General features: G+C 42.9%; 1 protein-coding gene across 6 annotated transcripts in view; it reads left to right on the top strand.

Moving 5' to 3' along the window:
* The first annotated feature begins 312 nt into the window (after positions 1 to 312).
* The window catches only part of LOC148401394 (ERC protein 2-like), a 118,437-nt gene continuing 95,753 nt past the window's right edge, over positions 313 to 22,996 (top strand). For 4 of the 6 annotated variants that reach the window (XR_015853178.1, XM_088356562.1, XM_088356547.1 and 1 more), the window contains exons 1-5: positions 313 to 475; positions 1,868 to 2,966; positions 5,294 to 6,016; positions 13,637 to 13,792; positions 14,912 to 15,079. Coding sequence is in view for 5 of the 6 variants with exons in the window: in XM_088356562.1 (XP_088212688.1) it covers positions 2,130 to 2,966; positions 5,294 to 6,016; positions 13,637 to 13,792; positions 14,912 to 15,079 (1,884 nt within the window). In the remaining variant the exon portion in view is untranslated. Of the gene's footprint in view, positions 476 to 647; positions 836 to 1,867; positions 2,967 to 5,293; positions 6,017 to 13,636; positions 13,793 to 14,911; positions 15,080 to 22,996 lie in introns of those variants that run through there. The other 2 variants (XM_088356554.1, XM_088356572.1) reach the window with 2 other exon arrangements.

Raw genomic sequence — 22,996 nt, 5'->3', positions numbered from 1 at the left:
AGTCTTGTTAAACTTCAGTGCCAAGCGGAAGCATAAATCGTTTAAAAACTGATGTAATATGATAGTGAAATCTGTAAGGATATTATTGCCACATTTCATTGTCATGAATGTCTTAGCTGTCCAAAACATTCAAACTAAAAATAATTTAAAAACTGGATATTCCTTGGTCAAAATTGACCTGGGACATTTTGCATGGAACATGACGATTAAGTTTTATGGCCAGTTGACGTCCATGTACCATAGCGGCAACGATGATGATGATGATGATGATGATGATGATGATGATGAAACGGTCCAATCATAGTCCAAAGGACTGCTGGGGCAGCAGTCCTGTCGCGCACACGCCAACATTTGGCAGCGCGCACTACGCAGCAGAGGTCACGCACGAAAGCGGCACAGCTGACCGGATGACATCGTGATGGAGTAACCCACTCCGGGCAGGTGGAGGAGCCGGCTACCGGTTGATGGAAGAGAGGTGCGTACGAGCTTGGGTACCGTATTACTCCCCGCTGCAAACATGACAAACGCATGCATGACAACTATGTGGACTGAGATTAATTATTATGTAAGGCATTGGACTCGTGTAGCATGTAGCCGTGCACATATGAGCAGGAAACTAATCCTCCTCATGCAGTTGTAGTAGTAGAGTTACGCGGCGGCGTCTGTATCGAGGAGGCGCCCTTTTACACTTGCATGCAATTAACATAGTGGTTGGCGAGTGGAAATGTTTTCGGAAACTGTCTTTACGGATGGATGGCAGTGACGGCACTCGGCAAAACTACGACTTGTTGCAGGCAACAGCTGGCTGTCACGACAATTTGGGAAATAAAAGCAAGTGAGTTACTTGCAGTTGCTACAGTTACAGTTGATTTCGTTTTATTTTGCTCTTGTAGTTGTCGCAATGAAATAACGTGATTGCATTGAGCAACTTGTTCGATTGCCCTATTGAGAACCAGTCACATGTCGACATAAATGCAACGTAACATATTTGATGATTCCCCACAAAGCGCCCAAAAGCTAAAATCCTTGTTCGCACCACTGACGGATGAGAGCTTGACAGCTGTGTTATGATTGACATTTAGATTTAACCAATCACTCAATTGGATATTGTGCAGTGACCACCACCGTCCAATCCTTTTGGATTAGAGGAGGGATTATGGTTTGGATTTGCTTATGATTTACAGGCCATTCCAATATCTGGCCCATCACAGATAAATGTGTTTTTTGATTCTCCATGGGTGGAATGGTGAATAAGCAAATCTGCGTCACAGGTCTGAAGTTGGGGGTGTGAATCTGCCCTCTCTCTCCGCGTGGGAATTGCTATTGCCGCCTACATTCTGAAAACATGTTGATTGAAGATTAACCTGTCCGTAGGTTTGAATATGAGTGTAAATTAAACATCAATTACAAGAGGCTAACAATAGACAATTCTAAACTATAAATAAATCACAGTGGTAACAAACACTGTACATATTTAAGATGTACAATGAATGACCAAACTTATCGATTTATTATGCTAAAATAATAGACTACCTGTGATATATGAGGTACAACAAGAATGTCTGAACTTGTCAGTTGTATCTGTAGATGGTATTGGTGTGTCCAGTAGATTGTTCCAAAATGTAATTGTCAGTATCCAAAAGTGTGGAAATGTGTTGCAGGTCTAAAACCACAATAACCTTCATTTGAAATCTATTGAACTCAATTGAACTGAAATTATAAGTGAATGATAATTGAACAATCTTTCATCTTACCTACAATATAAAAACAAAACGCCATTTTCAATTTTATTAAGTTTCGGCGTTGATGTATTTTTTTTTTCTTTTGTCTAATTTTAATTTGATTCTTTCCTTCTTTTCTATTCAAGGATTCATGATGTCTAGTCCTGTTCCTGAAACCAAGTCATGTTCGGTTGGTGTATTTGGGAGCCCTGTTGCCCATGGCAACCTCTTTCTGTTATTAGGACAAAACATTGCAAGTCTCATCCACAAGCCCCGTTGAATGCACGATGGGCAGGTGAGAATTGAAAGGCCAGGAGTTGGCCATTTCATCCACATTGAATCCACAAAGGGATACAAAACCACTCACCTTAAGTGTATTATCAAAATGCCAAATTTAGCCAAATAAAAATGCCTCTGAATATCCGAGCCAAGCCGGCCCAGAACAAGCTGTCTGCCGCCTCAAAGAGCAGCGGTCTTGCAGATGGCGCTGCATCTCATTCACGATTTTCAAGGTCTGCCAAACAGACCAAAGGCAAACAGGCCAAGACCAGTTCAAACCCAGGCTGCCGCTCCGGATTAGAACCTGGTTCGGTGTCCACCCCCGTTTCAAAAGTACCTGGAGGTCAAGGCTCGATGTCAACACTCGGCCCAAAGAAACCTAGCATCGTAACCCATGCGAAGGTGACCACTGGCTCAGCGACAGCCCCAGGGGGTAAAACTCTGTCAATGGAAAACATCCAGTCTTTAAATGCGGCTTACGGCACATCAGGCATGTACCCCTGCGAGCGGGATGCTTTGGAACCTTCTGGAAGTTACCCCAAAGGCACCATGACACTCGGGAGGAACACCAGCCGCTTCTTGAACGGTAGCCGTGGTGCGGGTGTGAGCAGCAATTCGACTATAAACTCCCTTGATCCGAATCACTTGTCCAACCACTACAAAGACCAAACCTTTGGCCCTACAGGGACTCCTGGTCTTCAACGGCAGTCTGGGAGACGTCCACATGTGTTGGATACGAGTGGTCATGAAGAACCTCCTGCATCTGATCTCCAGACTCAACTCAGGGAGCTTCAGAGGGAAAATGACAACCTAAAAATAGAATTAGATGGAAGAACAGGCCACAGTTTTAACAATGTCAACTTTTGGAGTCCAGATGTCAAGAGAGATAAAAGCATCAGGCGGGAAGATGGACCGAGGACCTCAGCCCCTATGGACTATTCCCGGGCAGACCAAGATAATATTCAGGTGAGTCTTTGTTTTGATCTCAGAATTGACCTTTTAAATGCTGCCGAATGAACCACAAGTTTTCACATTGAAGGAAATGTTACTGCACTGCGCACCAAGTGAGTCAACGGTGACATCAACAGCGAGTCATTTTCACACAAGCGGGTTATTTTGTATCCGTGTGTCTCATGTGGACATCTCACCTTTTCTCATACCATCTGTGGCGCCGTCTTTAAGGTGGCAAAGAAAATCCACTTTTCACTTCGCTTGTAAAGATAGTTTCAAGGCTGAGCTTGAGTTTCCATGGAAATGTGCCTTCTTCGTGTGCACCAGACTAACACTGCTTAACAGTTACTCCTCAAGGCAATCTTGCAACAGAGTTAAAAAATTGTATACTGTACGCAGAGTTTTTTTTTTTTTTTACTTTTACTTTGGTATTTCTGAAATCATTAATTTTTTTTAAATTTGGCTTCACCACTGCGGAGCTAGGTTTATTTTAATGGGAGGGGGGCAATGGTGGGGCGCAAAGATACCTCAGTGGGTCCTAGCACATTTCTTGGGGGGACCAATGACCCACGTCCCCCTCTCTAGCTTTTCCACTGGACTCCACTATATTTCCTAAATAATTTTTCAACTCTGATATATTTACCTTAACCATATTCATTACTCATTACAAGGGTCAAGCAGACGTTTTGGGGCTGATTTCAATATTTGAAAAAAAACAACAACCTGACAATCAATTAATTGGCCAATTAATTTAATTTATGAAAATAGTAGACGGCTGCTATAGGTTGGGGATAGTGACCGGGCTGGGCCGTGAATAGCGACAATCTCAGTGTGACACCCACTGAATTGCATTAATAAGAGAAAACAAAAAAACCTTTGAAAAAAAAAATATGTCTCCAATAAGTTTTCCATGAAGATTGGGAAATACAAAATAATTAGCTATAACCCCAAAGTCGTTTTCTGAATGGGTTGCATTCAGTGTGGATGATTCATTTTGTGTATTTCATCCTTTGAGTTACCTTGCAAAGTTGTCAACATCGAAGATGCATTTGCATTAGAAATGTCACTTTCATCCTCAGCTGTGCCAAACAAACTCCCACCTAACCATCTGCTTGAGTGCACATACCGAGAGAGAGAGAGAGAGAGAGAGAGAGAGAGAGAGAGAGAGAGAGAGAGAGAGAGAGAGAGAGAGAGAGAGAGAGAGGAGAGAGAGAGAGAGAGAGAGAGAGAGAGAGAGAGAGAGAGAGAGAGAGAGAGAGAGAGAGAGAGAGAGAGAGAGAGAGAGAGAGAGAGAGAGAGAGAGAGAGAGAGAGAGAGAGAGAGAGAGAGAGAGAGAGAGAGAGAGAGAGAGAGAGAGAGAGAGAGAGAGAGAGAGAGAGAGAGAGAGAGAGAGAGAGAGAGAGAGAGAGAGAGAGAGAGAGAGAGAGAGAGTGAGAGAGAGAGTGAGAGAGAGAGAGAGAGAGTGAGTGAGTGAGTGAGTGAGTGAGTGAGTGAGTGAGTGAGTGAGTGAGTGAGTGAGTGAGTGAGTGAGTGAGTGTGTGTGTGTGTGTGTGTGTGTGTGTGTGTGTGTGTGTGTGTGTGTGTGTGTGTGTGTGTGTGTGTGTGTGTGCGTGTGTGCGTGTGTGTGTGCGCGTGCGCGCGCGCGCGCGCGCGCGCGGAGGTCGCCCACACAATTTGACTTGCTATTCAGTTCTGGCGTCTTGCAGTGTGCCAATGTCACCCTCGCCTGCCTTCATCAAAACGGTGTCGTTGTTGCCGCTGACCTTTCGGATACACCAGCAGAAGACTGTTTTTTTTTTTTTTTGACGGGCTCACAACCATCTCTGTAACCCGCCATTGTTTCTTTTAACCTGCACTGATGTTGATTCCTTTTGTTTACTCTTTATATTTTCAAAGCATTTATGGGCAGCTCCCTCTAAATTTTGGTTGGAGAAATTGCCTGGGTGGTCAGTTCAGAAGTATCCTAAATCAGTATGGACAGACTCCAGTAATAACTTGAATAATTGACAGACTAAAATTACTGGTTAGGCTCGACTTGTAATTTTTTAAGTTGTAAGCAAGTTTTGTTTCTCAATATTATATAGAAACTTTTCTAGTTTCATAAACATGAGTATCACTTTTTCGCCATCTCATGTTTACCTTCTTCTATAATTGGTAGTCACCTCCAACACTCACTCAGAATTTCCCAGTTTTTAAGTGAAATGCTGCCATCATGAGGCCAAAGTAGTCAACAAGTGGCTTTTAATTTTGTCGTCTTTGAGCATGAGTCACTATACTCAGTCAACACTTGATCATAAACAGAATTCCAATCTGCTTTGTTTTCCTTCTCCATTTTCTTCCAGCATCCATTGACAGTTCAGGAGCTCCAGGAGGAGCTGAGGGCCCACAGGGAGATCAACAGTCGCCTCCAGCAACGACATCAGCAAGGGACCTCCGCTTCCTGTCGTGACATCCGCATGGAGCAGGACCACAGAGGTGGGCTCAGCCCTGGTCACACTCCGCGAGAAAGTCCCAGCCACCTCCACAGTCCCGGACCAAAGAATAATCCGAGAGCCAGTCCATCCAACACATACAATCCAAGGCAGCAGGAAGTTGACATCATCATTCACAGCTCAGGGTATGGCGGTGCCAGTCCAATAGCCGCACAGAGAGTAAGCCCGGCCGGCACCGTTCATCCTGGGCCGAAGCTCAGCCCAAATCAAGCGGCGGTTCCCAGCCCCACTCTGGTTCGGCGATGTAGCCCATGTCAGGTGCCGGGCTGCGACGGCTTCTCTTCGCCACCTCCGGAGCCGTCGCATGAGAATTTTGGCCACTTGCAGTCGGAGCACGAGCGTCAGGCCAAAGAGCTGTTCCTGCTGCGGAAAACCATGGAAGAGATGGAGATGAGAATTGACTCTCAAAAGCAGACGCTAGGTGCCAGAGACGAGAGCATCCAGAAGCTTCTGGAGATGCTTCAGGGTCAAGGTCAAGTTCACGGAGCGTGTGGCCGGGGGCAGAAAATGGGCATCTTAGCGATGGCTGCACAGGAGGCTGAAGCTCAACTTGAAAACATGCACGTAAGAGAGGTAAGTTTTTCTTGAGAGTGTCACATTTTGCATGTGTGTGAACAGTCGCATATTTATAGCATGTAAATTGGGCCTTACGGTGGGTTGACAATTAAAAAGAAAAAAAGTCCTGTTTAACTCTAAGAACATTTTCTATCGCCACATAATTAACTACAGCTTTATAATCAAAAGCACCGAGATTGAATGTAATTTGAAATATACAGTGGATATAAAAAGTCTACACACCCCTGTTGAAATGCCAAGTTTTTGTGATGGAAAAACATGACCAAGATAAATCACTCCAAAACTTGTATGCACACACACACACACACACACACACACGCACACACACACACACACACACACACACACACACACACACACACACACACACACACACACACACACACACACACACACACACACACACACACACACACACACACACACACACACACACACATACTTTATTACGCTTTCTTGTTTGCATATGCTTAGTGTACCCATACTTTTCATTTGCGGGCACTGAAGTCAGATCACCAGGGCCAGATTAACAAGTCTGTGTTCAGACTAGTGGTATTTGTGTGCGTGTGTTTGTTTGTGCTAACAGTACAATGCACATGCTCATGTGGCAGTTGGAAAAAACAATTCCCATTTGATTACGTGTGAGTCACGTCTTCCCCTGCAGGGGCTGCATTCATTGATTGCGAAATGCAAATGTAGTCTTGCCCGGGTCTGTATGCTGTTATCCAAGCAGGCCAGGTGGATTGGCAGCGCACTGCTTTGGCCTCCCGTCTCCCGCTTTGGTTATTTTTAACTCCAAAATCTTCTTAGCTCTTAATTTCCCTACTTGTGCGTGCGTGAGTGTGCGTGCACGCGTGCTCCTACTATTGTTTGTCCCACGTTGTTTTTTGGCGTTGCCCTCGTGCTGAGCGTCCCCTTCCATATCTGCTGTAGCAAGCGATTGTCTGTGTCGCTGATTTGCGAACATGCGCGCACATCTGGACACCGTCGGCTTAGCGTTTCTACCGAGGCCACCCCCCCTTTGGATTTAGGCATGGAATATGCGACCTTGCTGGGTGTCTCTGGAAATTGCGGGTCTTTTAATGCAATGTTTCCTGTGCATGTGTGTTTAATAGGTAAGTACTTGCTCACACGTGCACGTAAGCACATGCGCGCAGGATAGTATTCTATTTTTAGCTCTGGGGCAGATTGTCATGCGTGTGCTTTGGAGGTGGATGACGAGTACAATCTGTGTCAGGAAAAAGTGTCATTTGAAGGGTAAAATTGGATGTAGTAGTTTGTGTGAGTGTATACTACATAAGCATAAGGACAAAAAAAAAACCCAAAAAACATCAGCTGTATAGTGTAATGAATGTAGCAACAATTTATACTCTTCAAAAAGTAAAGTAGCGGTGTTATCACAAGCCAAAAGATGGAGGAAATGATTGTCATGAGTTATTTCCTAAATTATTTTCTCTGCTTAAATGTATTACTTCACCCAAAGCATTAATTCCAAACAACTTTTTGGCACTGTGTTATCTAAATAAAAGGGTGCAAATTCAGTCAAGTTGTCTGATACTTTAAATCGCGCTTTCATCAGTTTGTGGTCAGTGAAGAATTCCAAACGTCAAATGTCTGGGTTAATTAATCAAAAGATTTCTTTGCACGTGTTTCGCTGTGAGGTAACCTTTTCCCTGTCAAGGCCTCTTGTCGATGTTGACTTGTCAGAGTGGTAATTTGGCCTCACACTTGGACTTTGATGGCTGTTACGGTAGTGCTGAACTGCTCTCCCATATTTTGATTAGCTCCAGAGGAAGTCGGCACAACTGCCTTCCATTATCGTGCCCATTATGCTCTTTTGAAATGACCCTGCTCATCTAGCTTCAGCTGAGATACTAAATGCTTAACATGTGTAGACTTTCTTAGTCTAGCAAGGGGTGATGCTTTCTTGTCGTATCGCTCAACTCTTGTCTTAGTTCATTTGCATCAGCTCATTTGTTTTATTTTTTGTTTTGTTTTATTTTTTTGCCCCTAATGAACATACATGTACAGTTTTAGGGGAGTGGTAGTTTTAGGGAACTTTTAAAGTAATTGTGCTGGGTGTATGTGCACAGAAAAAGGCAATCTGCATTGACTTGCGAGCATTCAGGTCTTCACCAGATGTCAAGTCACTTGAACCATCAGTTTATGTTTATGTCTGGATGGTATGCTCATGAGGGATTTGTGTGGAGAAAGAGTGCAGGCCATCCTTCACCTGCTGGTGCCTTCTCTCAGGGGGTGCTGTGTGTAAGCCCCCCCCTCCCCGTCTCCCATTTTGTATTCACATTAGTCAGCTGGCTGTCAGACTTTTACAGACTTTTATTTCTATCTATCTATCTATCTATCTATCTATCTATCTATCTATCTATCTATCTATCTATCTATCTATCTATCTATCTATCTATCTATCTATCTATCTATCTATCTATCTATCTATCTATCTATCTATCTATCTATCTATCTATCTATCTATCTATCTATCTATCTATCTATCTATCTATCTATCTATCTATCTATCTATCCGTCTATCCGTCTATCCGTCTATCCGTCTATCCGTCTATCCGTCTATCCGTCTATCCGTCCATGCGTCTATGCGTCTATGCGTCTATCCTTCTATCCGTCTATCCGTCCATCCGTCCATCCGTCCATCCGTCCATCCGTCCATCCGTCTCTCCCTCTCTCCCTCTCTCCCTCTCTCCCTCTATCCGTCTATCCCTCTCTCCCTCTCTCCCTCTCTCCCTCTCTCCCTCTCTCCGTCTCTCCGTCTCTCCGTCTCTCCGTCTCTCCGTGTCTCTGTCTCTGTCTCTGTCTCTCTATCTCTCTATCTTGTAAAAACATAGTTGCAGTACTAACAATAACCACAAATTGGCAGTATTCTATTAAGATTTACTCTCTCACGCTCTCTCTCGCACTCTCTCTCTCTCTCTCTCTCTCTCTCTCTCACACACACACACCTACACACACACCTACACTTACACACCTACACACACACACACACACACACACACACACACACACACACACACACACACACACACACACACACACACACACACACACACACACACGTCGTAACCGATTCTCCTCAGCTGAAGGGTCTCAGTAGACCCATTATTAACAGCACCACTGCTTAATTTTTGCACAACCTTAACCTGTTGATGCTAAGAGTTTACTTATGTTCATATTTCTACAAAACTCACAAAACCTCATGACCACTATTGTGTAGTTTTACTATCTTTTTTTGTGCTTTAGGCGATATCAGACCTCCCCATCGCCCTTTTGCTACTATATGCTAACTTTTTTTTCAAACTTATGCAAAGTGTTTTAGAGCAGCGGTTCCCAACCTTTTTTGCACCACGGACCGGCTACATGTCAGACAACATTTTAATGGACTGGCCTTTATATAAATATATAAATAAATAATAAAGTTATAATAAAAACCACATAAAAATAAATCTCACCATTAAGTATCTGCTCCGTACCTTTGCGGGCTCGACTGGGGAAACATGTTATGTGACCAGGACGAGCGTCTTGACCTGAATTAATTGATCGTCAATAAAAAAACAATATATTTTTTTCTGTGCGGCCCGGTGGTTGGGGACCTCTGTTTTAGAGCACATACTGACCAATCTCTCCTGGCAGCCACTCAACATGAGAACCCCCTTAAGATTCTCATAAAGACATTTCCATCTATCATCACAAAATGGAACCCCAGAACTCACTCCCCTTTGCCCACCAACCCTGGGGAACCAAATGCTTTCCATGCTCTGCTGATCTCCCAGAATGTCTCCGCAGAAAGGTTTATCGGAATAAAATGACACCCCTGACAATCTCACAAACACACCCACTTCCTATATTCAGAGTCTGTGAGTTCTTTTTTCTGTCATTTTGAAATATCTAAATCCTCTGAACTGAAAGGCAGACACATTTGTTTTTTCTTCCCCCTTACCCCTCACTGATGAGGAAGGGATGGGAATGTGACCGATGAATCTGTATATATACATAGTTCTTTGCATGTTCCGACTGGTGTTGATGACACCGTTGCCTTCGGGCTAGAATTGAACCTTTTGACCGTATCCATCTCTCAGGATGCCAGCATTTATTGCTATTGTGTTACCTTTGATCCTATCAATTCCATATGTTAGCTATTCTGACACGCGGAGCGCAGTTGACGATGTTTGATGACATGCTTCTTTTGAATACTTCAAATTCTCCACTGGGGGACACAACGGTGCTGTGAAAAGATTCTGTGTGAAATTCACTCGGACCGCATTTGAGGTCCACAGCGTTTCTCCAGTTAGAGTCAACTCACTGTGACATAATAGCGCACATAGTCAGCGGGCAGCAACAGACATGCTCTTAGAGAAGTAATCCCCCGCTTAAACGCAAGTGAATAGGACAAGAGGACCAGGCTCATCGACTCTAATTTCATTGGAAAAACTTCAGAAGATTCTAGCGTGTCTCAGTCTACCACAGAACTGTACGGAGGGATTTCCCTGTTACCGCTTTACCGCATCTCAATTTATTTATTTTTTTAACACTGTCAAGGAAACCTTTGTGTATACAACCAAGGAACATTCATTTGGAGTGTTCTTTTTGGCTTTGAATGATTTTATGTCTGACAAAGTTGGTGTCAAAGATCTCTGCACACTCTCAACCTGTCACAGCTTCCAAAGCTCAGCAATCAGTCTTGTTTGAATTACCGTGGATTATTTTCTGATATCAAATGAGATTAAGCATCTGTCTGACACCTTCATCTTAGTCTCAATTTTTTTTGATGACTTTCATGTCCGAGCCAGAATCTTGTTGGCTTGGAAATATATCCGATGCCAGATGCCTGAGACAATTGGGCCAAAGTGCGGTATTGGTTGATGTTTTGTGTCAGAAATGTACCAGAACAGAAATTTAAGGCGGGTGCGGACTTCCTCTGCATTTAAGGAAGCAAAGGTTTGAGTGGCAGCCTCTGATCTGGATATGAAGAATAACAAATTTCGAAGAGTGGATCTACTCTCTCTGAACTGTGGCAATGTAAAACAAATGACATTAGTTGCCCTCCATCTAGTAACTTACTTTACGGCTGTAGTTATGAGTAAAAAGCAATTATTAATTATTGATAGGAGAAGCTAAGCACATGCGCAGCGCGCTGTTGCTGCAACAACAGTAACATACCAGACATCTTCAGGAAAGGCTGAGACCAGACTGAATGAGATAGAAAGAAAAAAATATGTCTGATCGTATTATCATATGAGCATTCATCTTCATTTAATCCCGTGGCAATCAAAATGATGAGCCGCCAAGCATATTTCTATCGAGTTCCTCCTCAAGAGCTCCATCGGCGGAATCAGCAGGCAGACCCGGCTAAGTCCAGGGCTTTGCAGACCGTCATTGAGATGAAGGTAGGACTTTGCCCTTCAGGACAGCACCTGAAGTGAAGACTTGCCCCCGATCGTTCCGATTTGTTTGTAAACTGAACAAGAAACGAAGATGAAATTTAATGCGTCAGGCTTTATTTTCTTCAGCAACACATGGAGAGCAGGTGACATAAAACCACAACGGCAATTATTGATGAGCTCTTCTGGAACAGTTCGTTGTGCTAGACTTGTGAAAATAGGGCCGTACATTTTGAATGAAAGAATTGGAGGGGAAATAATTGCTGTTAAAAATGTGAACATTATGAAGTTTGACAAAGTTGCAAGCTAAAACTGTCCGTCGTTGCTGTCTGTAATGTGCACTGGGCATTTTCCCTTTGTGATTACAGAACACCACACCCCCTTTTTGTTTTGATCCTGATGTTATCTGGCAGGTACGGCAATGAGTGCTCATTTCTTGATCTTTTTGTTTTTTATCTTGAGCCGAAGTCTTCCGAGGTTGGAATGCTGTGTCTTCATCAGTTTGCTTTGCCTTCTTTCTTTGTGTCTTTCTCTTCACCTACGCTTACTTGTCTGTGCCCACAAATGTATTATTAATAATATGAATTCTACTTGTCGGATTCGTTCCCAGTGAGGGTTGGACTCCGCCAAGGCTGCCCTTTGTCACCGATTCTGTTCATAATTTTTATGGACAGAATTTCTAGGCGCAGCCGAGGCGTTGAGGGGGTCCGGTTTGGGGACCTCAGCATCGTGTCTCTGATTTTTGGAGACGACGTGGCGCTGTTGGCTTCTTCAGGCCGGGATCTCCAGCTCTCGCTGGAGCGGTTCGCAGCCAAGTGTGAAGCGGTCGGGATGAGGGTCAGCACCTCCAAATCTGAGTCCATGGTCCTCGATCGGAAAAGGGTGGAATGCCCTCTCCGGATCGGGGATGAGATCCTGCCTCAAGGGGAGGAGTTTAAGTATCTTGGGGTCTTGTTCACGAGTGAGGGGAGGATGGAGCGCGAGATCGACAGGCGGATCGGTGCAGCGTCGGCAGTAATGCAGACTCTGTATCGGTCCGTCGTGGTAAAGAGAGAGCTGAGCCAAAAGGCAAAGCTCTCACTTTACCGGTCGATTTACGCTCCTACCCTCACCTATGGTCACGAGCTATGGGTCGAAAGAACAAGATCCCGGATACAAGCGGCCGAAATGAGTTTTCTCCGCAGGATGTCCGGGCTCTCCCTTAGAGATAGGGTGAGAAGCTTGGTCATCCGGGAGAGACTCGGAGTAGAGTCGCTACTCCTCCACGTTGAGAGGAGCCAGACGAGGTGGCTCGGGCATCTCATCAGGATGCCTCCTGGACGCCTCCCTGGGGAGGTGTTCCGGGCATGTCCCACCGGTAGGAGACCCCGGGGACGACCCAGGACGCGCTGGAGAGACTATGTCTCTCAGCTGGCCTGGGAACGCCTTGGGATCCCCCGGGATGAGCTGGATGAAGTGGCTGGGGAGAAGCTCCTGAAGCTGCTGCCCCCGCGACCCGACCCCGGATAAGCGGAAGAAGATGGATGGATGAATTCTACAACTCAACATTTGAAGGAACGCGAACACCCCCCATCTGTAGAAATTTGCATGTTCTCTGGGTCCTTTTTGGAGGGTATTTGCAGCACCATGTTCTGGTCAGGTCTGATGTCAGAGATAGTAATGGAGGTCAGATGCTTCCATGTTGCCTGTAGCGTGTGCTGATGGCATCATGCAATCTGCTTCCATTTATTCAATTCCCGTTCTCTTCTGGTCCAAGGTTTAGCATTCAACGTATGTATGAACACATGCAGCTAAACAATCTCAGGACCTACCCATAGCAAAACCTTTTCCAGCCATTTACTCAGACGCCAGGGTATAGAGCCTATAACTCAGTTTTGTTTTTAATGATCTTTAGCATAAAATTTCAAATGCTTTTTTTTTTTTTAACCCTCTCCATAATAGGTATGTATTTCCCCAACATGCTTTCTTTGGCTTCCTTGAGATTAAGTCCTTCTCAGTTCTACCCAACCTATGCTTTCAAATTAGAAACGGTGCATGGTTGTTTCCACATCAAGATCAAGAGCTTGCTACACCACCACACTCTAGTTTTATGCATGACTGCGTGGATGAACAAATGGATGGCTTGAAAGAAAGATGGCTGTTTAATTGCTGATATGCAAGACAGACAATCTCTTATGAAAGTTCAATCCGCCTGCTGTTGCCGGTGCAGGACACCAAGATCTCTTCATTGGAGAGGAACATCAGAGACTTAGAAGATGAGGTCCAGATGTTGAAGACAAGCGGCCAGCTACATCCTGACGATAGGCAGGATGAGTTCAAACAGGTGGAGGTCTACAAGAGCCATTCTAAATTTATGAAGACCAAGGTAGAATGTCTCGGACCACTCCTGCATGTCTGGAGTGTTGCATGCTAGAACGACAACTATCTTTGAACATATCATGTGCATGGCTCTAATGCATGCTAATGTGTTTGGCATAATAAAGCATGTTTGTGTCGTCTCTAATAGAGTTGTTGCATCCTTTCATATGATTTCCTTTCAAAAAAAGGATTTGGGATCTCGACACAATGTCTGTCGAGTTGTTAAAAAATCAGAAGAAGCAAATTTCGTTTCTCTCTTGGATTTTCTGTACAGTCATCCCTGCAAAGTAGCTCTCAATTCAGCTTTATTGCATGACGTCACTCTTATTTGCTTTGAGCTGAGTTTGAAACTAAACAAGAAACTGCCGTTTTCTAGCAGTCGGCCGCTTATCCCTTTTCATATCTGCTCTGGAACACTTTTGTCTCCACTTGTTTGTGTGAGGGGGTTAGGGTGAATCTCCTCATGCTCCATGCTCCTCGAAACCATACCATCGCAGACAGTCTAATAGTTGTGTCATTCTGTACTCAACAAAATTGTGTTGTTGCTACTTGCAAATGTATTAGGGTTGTGCATGTGGATATCAATAGCCTCTGTCATTACAAAAAAAAGATTGTAGCAATATAGCATTTAGCTGCAAGTAGCATTTAGCTGAAATAGCAATGTAGCATTTAGCTCCAAGTAGCATTGTAGCATTTAGTTCCAAGTAGCATTGGAGCGTTTTCCTGCAAGTAGGCAATGTCGGGTTTTGCTGCAAGTAGTATTGTAGCATTTAGCTCCAAGTAGTATGGAAGCAATTAGCTAGAAGTTTGAATGTATTAGCGAGCATGTTCGAACATATTTGCGAGTATGTATGTACATGCGAGGACACTCGAACGCCTTCATTCGAACGTATTTCTCATAACTATAGTGCAAAAGCATTTTCCAATACAAATATTTTATTGTATTTGTCTTCTACTTTTTTAGTTGAGAACAGCATGCACAATTTATTTTCGTGGCTGATGATTTGTTGTCCGCACGAGTGCGACTGAGCGAAACAGTGTCACCGTTTGCATGTGTTGCACGTTCTCCTTGGCACCAGTCCCCTCAAGACTGACTGACGAGATGTTTATTTTGTGTGATTGCCAGATAGAGCAGCTGAAGCAGGAGCTGAACAGGAAAGAGTCGGACATGCAGGCCCTGCAGACCAAACTGGAAACGCTAACCAATCAGAACTCGGACTGCAAGCAACATATCGAGGTGCTTAAGGAGTCCCTCAACGCCAAGGAGCAACGTGCCAATACGCTACAGACTGAGGTTAGTTTACATATATAAGTACAGGTGCAAAGAAATACCGCATTCTCACAATTAGGTTGTCCAAGATTAAAGCTGTCCAAGAGGAGGCCATCTTTGAAGTCCCTATACTTTATGGCTATAATGATTTTATCTGTGCTATGAGGGATGGAGGCCTGTTGCATGTACCGAGATGGTGTGTCTGTGAAAGCAGGGAGCATTTAACATTTTTCTCCATCACTCTCAAGACTTGGAACTGATACTTTAGATCTCTGTGTTCCCCCAGTTGAGAGTGGCCTGCTAACTTTGTCCACTCATCATTACAGGAAGCAATTTGGGCCAAAATTACGCCTAATTGTCCATACATGCGAAAGGAATTTTGGCTCTTGTCGTGAATACATCATACTTATAGGGACTGGTTTCAGTGGGTGGTTTGGATTTCAGGGGTGTTTTGCGAGACCTTTTTGTACCTGATCCAGTGAAGTGGTCACATTTCTTTTGGTATTATTCATTTTGTTCATTGAAGTGAAGAGTTATATCATTAATTGAATACAGTATTTAGACTATTGCAGGCGCACAGAACACATGATTGATTATTATAGATAATTTTTTACTTATGCTTTAAACTGTTTTTTTTTTTTTTTTTTTTTTTAGGTGTGTGTGGCTAATACTGTATATACACATTGGTACTCCCGCATGAGTAGACCCTTCCCTTTATATAAAAACAGCGTGGCCTCTTTAGAGCGCTTTGCTGTTGACGAACTGTTGTGATAAATTCCAATTACCGGAGGATTTAATCGGATATAGTTTCACATTTCAAACATGTTGTTATGAGATGTTAACTAGAATCTTTTTCTTTTCATTTGACATGTCTGAGAATATGCGTGTTGGTATGAAAAATTCATATTGAAGTAGTGACATTCAATTGATTCTAATGCTTCCGATGGTGGCTGCATAGACTCCCGTGACATGTAATTGGTTAGATAGTATCACTAAATGTTAAGCACAAACATGCAAAACACACCCACTCTCCAGGCTGATTGCTTGACTCTCATCATCTTCGCCCGGTCTCAAGAGGTTTTCTCCCACTATTGAAGTCGCATTTTCCCTGCTTGAGAAAGTCTTGAGTTTCCACATCTAAGTGGGCAAAAGCCCAGGATGAGTAAAGCTATTTAGGGCATTTGGGGGCCAAGTATTACCCCGCATTCCTCTGTTGCCTGTCTGTCACTCACTTTTCGAGCACAGGACCTCGCTTTCATTCATCCCTTCCACTTATATTATTGGTTCATCTCTGCTTCTCTAAATTTTTTCTTTCATACAGTTATTACTCCAGCCAAGGCAATCATATCTACACCAGCGCTCGGTGTATGTCCTCGTCACTTTGCCAGTTGTGGTTCATGTGACTGACAGTAATTGATCCACAATGGCTCATAGGAGCAACAATTGATGTATCTGTCGGTCAGTCTCGAGGACAGCTTCCACAAGGCCCCATTTGAATTTATCGACAGATTGCAGAAAATATTCATTATGAGCACAGATATGACAATTTGCTGCCTGTCTGAAGAAACCTCTCCAAACTACAGATGTCTGTGTCCTTCCTGCAGCGATTATGACCACGCGCAGTTGAAACTAAACTCCTGCAGATCAGGTGACCTGACAGCAAGCCTCTTACATATTTAAACAGCCCAGAAAAAGTGCACAACCTCTTTAAAACAAGATGTTTGCAAATGTAATGATGATCGTAGTTTTTCCAAATTCCTTCCCCTGTGTCCCATGCAATGAATGCAAGATGTGTTTATCATCTGTAACATCGCCGCCCTTTGGACGAAACTTATGATACATCCTTCCCAGCTGGTTGGATCTCCTTCCCAATCCAAAAAGTGGCTAAATTGCTCAACAGGGTTTGTGAAAAAATCACCATAAGGTGGTTGAGTTGACTTCAACCCAACCTGGTCAATCATGGTTACCATTCTCAGGCCCAAGTTACTTTCATGGCCTATGTGGTTTGGGATGCTGTGGAAGCAGCAATGCTTTTGGGCCGCCCAGAACAAACATGGATAGGTCCAAAATACCCCCTCCCTGCAGAGACTATGTGGAAAAAAAAAAAAACTAACGTGGAGCTATAGCGGCTGAGACCTTTTTTGTTTTGTTTTTTCTTTACATGCTGAATGGATTACTAATTTGCATGACCATGTATTGTACATCATGCAAACTTTGCATTTCAATTTTTTTCTTCTCACTTGGAATGAAATGTCCGATATAAAGCACCATCTTCCTGATGATGTATCCCACATGTGTCCTTTTGTGGAACCTCTTCAATGAAACACACTGAAGATCAATAAAACAAAAGCTTGGCTCGGTCCGCTATCAAATTGAGGCTGTCGGGACCACCAGAAACAACACGTGGCATTCTTCTCTCGCAAAAGTTTGTCTCACTTGAGGGTCACACCGTTTTACTTTACTACTTAACTGCAAACTTTCATCTGCTCACGCAAGTCAACTTGCAAACATTAAAAAAGACAATGATACTGCACCGCCAGATGTTTTCGTGCCTTGGAGTTGATTTTTTTTTCCTTTCACTTTTTCCTTCTGAGCTGTAAAAAAACACAATTTGAACATTTTCTTCTTGCTCCGATTCAGCAAGCCGAGATTGACATGAAACAGTTACCGTAATTTACGGACTATAAGTCGCGGTTTTTTTCATAGTTTGGGTGGGGGGGCGACTTATACTCAGGAGCGACTTATATATGTTTTTTTTCACAAATTTTTACTTGATCATTAAGACATCACAAGTATAGTTGACCACTTCCCATGTTATTTTTAGTATAGTTGATCACTTCACATGCTTTTATATCTTTATCTTGAACATATTCAAAACATAAAAAATAGAGAAAACATCAAATAAAGCAATTAACACTTTAAAGCACCATATCCAAGTCCACTGTCTGCTGTATGTACACTTGCTCCATTTTTGCTCCTCTTATATTTATTATTATTATTTATTATTATTTGTTTATTTATCATTTATTCAACACTCTTATTTATTCATTGTTAGTGCCTTCTTGGGGTTTTTTTGTGTTGCTTGTATGCATATGTGTACTATCTCACCGAGGGATAGTGGAAACGTAATTTCAATCTCTTTGTGTGTCTTAGTATATAAAAAAAAAAAAAATCGACGATAAAGCAGACTTTGACTTTGATAAAACAACCAAAAAAAATTATATTTTCAGACGAAACTGGATGAGGGCGCTCTAAATTTTACCGTTGGCCGTGACTCATCAACTGGTTGGGTTTAAGAAAAATGGCACCAAAAAGAAACTCATATTTTGCAGGTTACAAACTTCAAGTTGTAAAATATGCAGCTGAAAACAGTAATCGAGCAGCAAAAAGAAAGTTTGGAGAACCGTGATGTAACAATGGATTACTATTTCAAGTGACGTCAGTAGCGCGGCGCCCCGGTTGTTTACATACAAAGTGCCCACACAAGGACTACCGGCATCATTAGCGGTGATCATTTCTAAGTGACACGGAGGACAAAGAGTTTGAAGGAATTAAGGATTTGGAGTGACATAGAAGGTTTGAAAAACTATTATGGCTTTTACGCACGCCCAGTCTCCGCTTAGTCGGGGGCCGGCGCTCGGCCGAGTGGCTGTCCGCGAACGGTGCGCGGGGCTCGGACATGGCCATTACGCACGCCTGGTCTGTCTGGAAGTCCACGCCGCCACACGCTTGGAAGTTTGTTTTGTTTAATAAAGAGCCGTTTACCAAACCCACGTCTATCCTTGTACTTTGTTAACGCTACAATATAGTTATATAGTAGATCTGTGGAATAAAGACGAGGCTGACGTCAGGGCGCACGCGCGGCGATGTTGACAAAGGACGAGGAATTTGATCGATGGATTTAATGGAATTAAAGTGCACGGATGGTTTGATAATATTATTGGCTTGTATTATAGTTATTTGAAATATAGTTTATCTATCGTTATATGAGCCTGTGGAATATTTTGAAGTGCAAGCGCCCTCAGCTGTGCGCACCCATTGTTGACAAAGAACGATCGATGGATTTAATGAATTGGAGTGACACCGATGGTTTTATAAACATGTTACTCATGTAATAGTTGTCCTTAATCACTCTATATGTTACGTCAGGCCCGTTCTCAGCTCTTTGTTTGAGTTTGTCACGTTAGCATACCTATCGTTTAGCCTGTTGTTGCTATTTAATGAATTGGAGTGACACTGATGGTTTTATAAACATGTTATTCATGTAATAGTTGTCCTTAATCACTCTATATGTTACGTCAGGCCCGTTCTCAGCTCTTTGTTTGTGTTTGTCACGTTAGCATACCTATCGTTTAGCCTGTTGTTGCTATCGTTTAGCCTGTTGTTGCTCGTTCATGACTGTTTTTGGTGTGGGATTTTGTCGAATAAATTGCCCCCAAAATGCGACTTATACTCCGGAGCGACTTATATATGTTTTTTTTCACTTTTTGGGGCATTTTATGGCTGGTGCGACTTATACTCCGGAGCGACTTATAGTCCGGAAAATACGGTATTTGAAAAGAATAGCTGACTTTTGCATTTGGGGCTGTTGACATGAATATGCAGGGAACATGATTACCAGACAGGAAGCCATTAACATTTGAACCTGTATGGTTTCATGCTACTTAAGTTCTTACTTAATACTCAGCGGAGACCAATGTGAAAAGCAAACATTCATACATGCTGGATGTGGAGTTTTATCATCCACGTGTTGAGTTATGTGTACCTTTAGTGTTCTTTGTGTCATGTGCTTCCTGAGATGAAACTACATTAATATTAGGACGAGGGATGAGAAGACAAGATGAAGACCCCTTGGGACCAACATTTCATTTTCTGTCAACGTGATGACCAGAATTCATATTCAAAGAGGGTCCAATTGATCTGTTATCGAGGGTAAACTTTTCCTTGGTTTACTGTCAGTGCTGTAAGCGGACATGATAATGGATGGAGAGCGTGAGCACAGTGACAGCTTGGTGCTACTCCATCAATCCATCCACCTTTACAATACACCTTGAGTGACTTTCATGCCTCTGCACATTTTTTTTTTTTCTGAAATATGCAATTTGTGTGTGGGTACGGGTGGATGGGAGAGCGCATTACATCTGTGTTTTTCCTTGTTGATTCTGTAGCCTGTAGGCAAACAGCTGTGTTTCCATAGTTGTACATGAGGCAGGAGACTGGGGGCTGTACCCCATGCTTCACTCGTCCCGGTGTGAGGCAGTTTTTTTTTTTTTTTTTTTTTACACATTTGGGTATTCTCCAGAGCAGGGGTGCCCAAACATTTTCAGCTCGCGAGCTACTTTTGAAATGACCAAGTCACAAAGATCTACCCACTAAAAAAAATACTCTATTTTTATATATATATATATATATATATATATATATATATATATATATATATATATATATATATATATATATATATATATATATATATATATATATATATATGTGTGTATATGTATATATGTGTGTGTATATGTATATGTATATATGTGTGTGTGTATATATATATACACTACCGTTCAAAAGTTTGGGGTCACCCAAACAATTTTGTGTTTTCCATGAAGAGTCACACTTATTCACCACCAAACGTTGTGAAATGCATAGAAAACAGAGTCAAGACATTGACAAGGTTAGAAATAATGATTTGTTTTTGAAATAAGATTTTTTTTTTTTACATCAAACTTTGCTTTCATCAAAGAATCCTCCACTTGCAGCAATTACGGCATTGCAGACCTTTGGCATTCTAGCTGTTAATTTGTTGAGGTAATCTGGAGAAATTGCACCCCACGCTTCCAGAAGCAGCTCCCACAAGTTGGATTGGTTGGATGGGCACTTCTTGCGTACCATACGGTCAAGCTGCTCCCACAACAGCTCGATGGGGTTCAAATCTGGTGACTGCGCTGGCCACTCCATTACCGATAGAATACCAGCTGCCTGCTTCTGCTCTAAATAGTTCTCGCACAATTTGGAGGTGTGTTTGGGGTCATTGTCCTGTTGTAGGATGAAATTGGCTCCAATCAAGTGCTGTCCACTGGGTATGGCATGGCGTTGCAAAATGGAGTGATAGCCTTCCTTATTCAGAATCCCTTTTACCCTGTACAAATCTCCCACCTTACCAGCACCAAAGCAACCCCAGACCATCACATTACCTCCTCCATGCTTAACAGATGGTGTCAGGCATTCTTCCAGCATCTTTTCATTTGTTCTGCTTCTCACAAACCTTCTTTGTGATCCAAACACCTCAAACTTGGATTCATCCATCCACAACACTTTTTCCAGTCTTCCTCTGTCCAATGTCTGTGTTCTTTTACCCATCTTAATCTTTTTCTCTTGTTGGCCAGTCTCAGATATGGCTTTTTCTTTGCCACTCTGCCCTGAAGCCCGGAATCCCGCAGCCGCCTCTTCACTGTAGATGTTGACACTGGTGTTTTGCGGGTACTATTTAATGAAGATGCCAGTTGGGGACCTGTGAGGCGTCTGTTTCTCAAACTAGAGACTCTAATGTACTTATCTTCTTGCTCAGTTGTGCAACGCGGCCTCCCACTTCTTTTTCGACTCTGGTTAGAGCCTGTTTGTGCTGTCCTCCGAAGGGAGTAGTACACACCGTTGTGGGAAATCTTCAATTTCTTAGCAATTTCTCACATGGAATAGCCTTCATTTCTAAGAACAAGAATAGACTGTCGAGTTTCAGATGAAAGTTCTCTTTTTCTGGCCATTTTGATCGTTTAATTGACCCCACAAATGTGACGCTCCAGAAACTCAATGTGCTCACAGGAAGGTCAGTTTTGTAGCTTCTGTAACGAGCTAAACTGTTTTCAGATGTGTGAACATGATTGCACAAGGGTTTTCTAATCATCAATTAGCCTTCTGAGCCAATGATCAAACACATTGGACCATTAGAACACTGGAGTGATAGTTGCTGAAAATGGGCCTCCATACACCTATGTAGATATTGCACCAAAAACCAGACATTTGCAGCTAGAATAGTCATTTACCACATTAGCAATGTATAGAGTGTAGTTCTTTAAAGTTAAGACTAGTTTAAAATTATCTTCATTGAAAAGTACAGTGCTTTTCCTTCAAAAATAAGGACATTTCAATGTGACCCCAAACTATATATATATATATATATATATATATATATATATATATAGTAAAATCTTTTTACTATGTCCAGCTGCCCTTTTTATACCCTTTATACGGGCCGTTTCTGCCCATAGTCTATATTTAGACGCTCAAATTTCCGTAACATCTGTCGTCCTCAAATGACGACCAACATTCGTGCCGGTTGTATCCAGTTATAACCAGTCTTTGACCTGTTGAAATCAGAATCGCCGCCATCTGCCCAGTGTATGAGTCAGTCGTGATAGGTGAGTGAAGCCGGACAGTTGCGATTCACGATGGAACATGATCAAAGGTGAGCTACGGGATATTATGATAGACTCGAGATAGGGGGGTGAAACTTTTAGGGAACAATTATCATATAATGGTTATTGACTGATGTGATTGCAGTGATGATTCGCCCTGACATATTTCCTCCATGTATTATTTTATGCAAAACATCTATATATAGACTATGGGCGTCTATGGTTACAAAATCGGTGCTGGATGTCCTCGATGCAATCAAAGATGAAGACGCAGCTGTGGATGAAATCTTCATTGCTCCCCCCGCGGTCAGTGTGGAGTCTGATGAAGACAGCGGCAAGGAAGACGGCGGAGGAATGATCGATAATCTCTCGGGACGGCAGATTTGCGCTCCCGCTGTGGCGGTCCTCGCCGACGGACGTGTGATCGGAGATGATGATGGCGACACGGAAGAAGAGGAGGAGCCCCAACAGGACCTCCATCTCGAAGAAACGAGCAAAGAAACGCTCGCAAAAAGATGGGGTAGACTAC

Source organism: Syngnathus floridae, chromosome 2 (assembly GCF_059516105.1).
Source record: "Syngnathus floridae isolate MCC-2025c chromosome 2, RoL_Sflo_1.0, whole genome shotgun sequence".
In the NCBI taxonomy this organism is placed as follows: Eukaryota; Metazoa; Chordata; class Actinopteri; order Syngnathiformes; family Syngnathidae; genus Syngnathus; species Syngnathus floridae.
The sequence above is the reverse complement of the archived record's forward strand: the minus strand, read 5'-3'. Positions and strand labels throughout refer to the sequence as shown.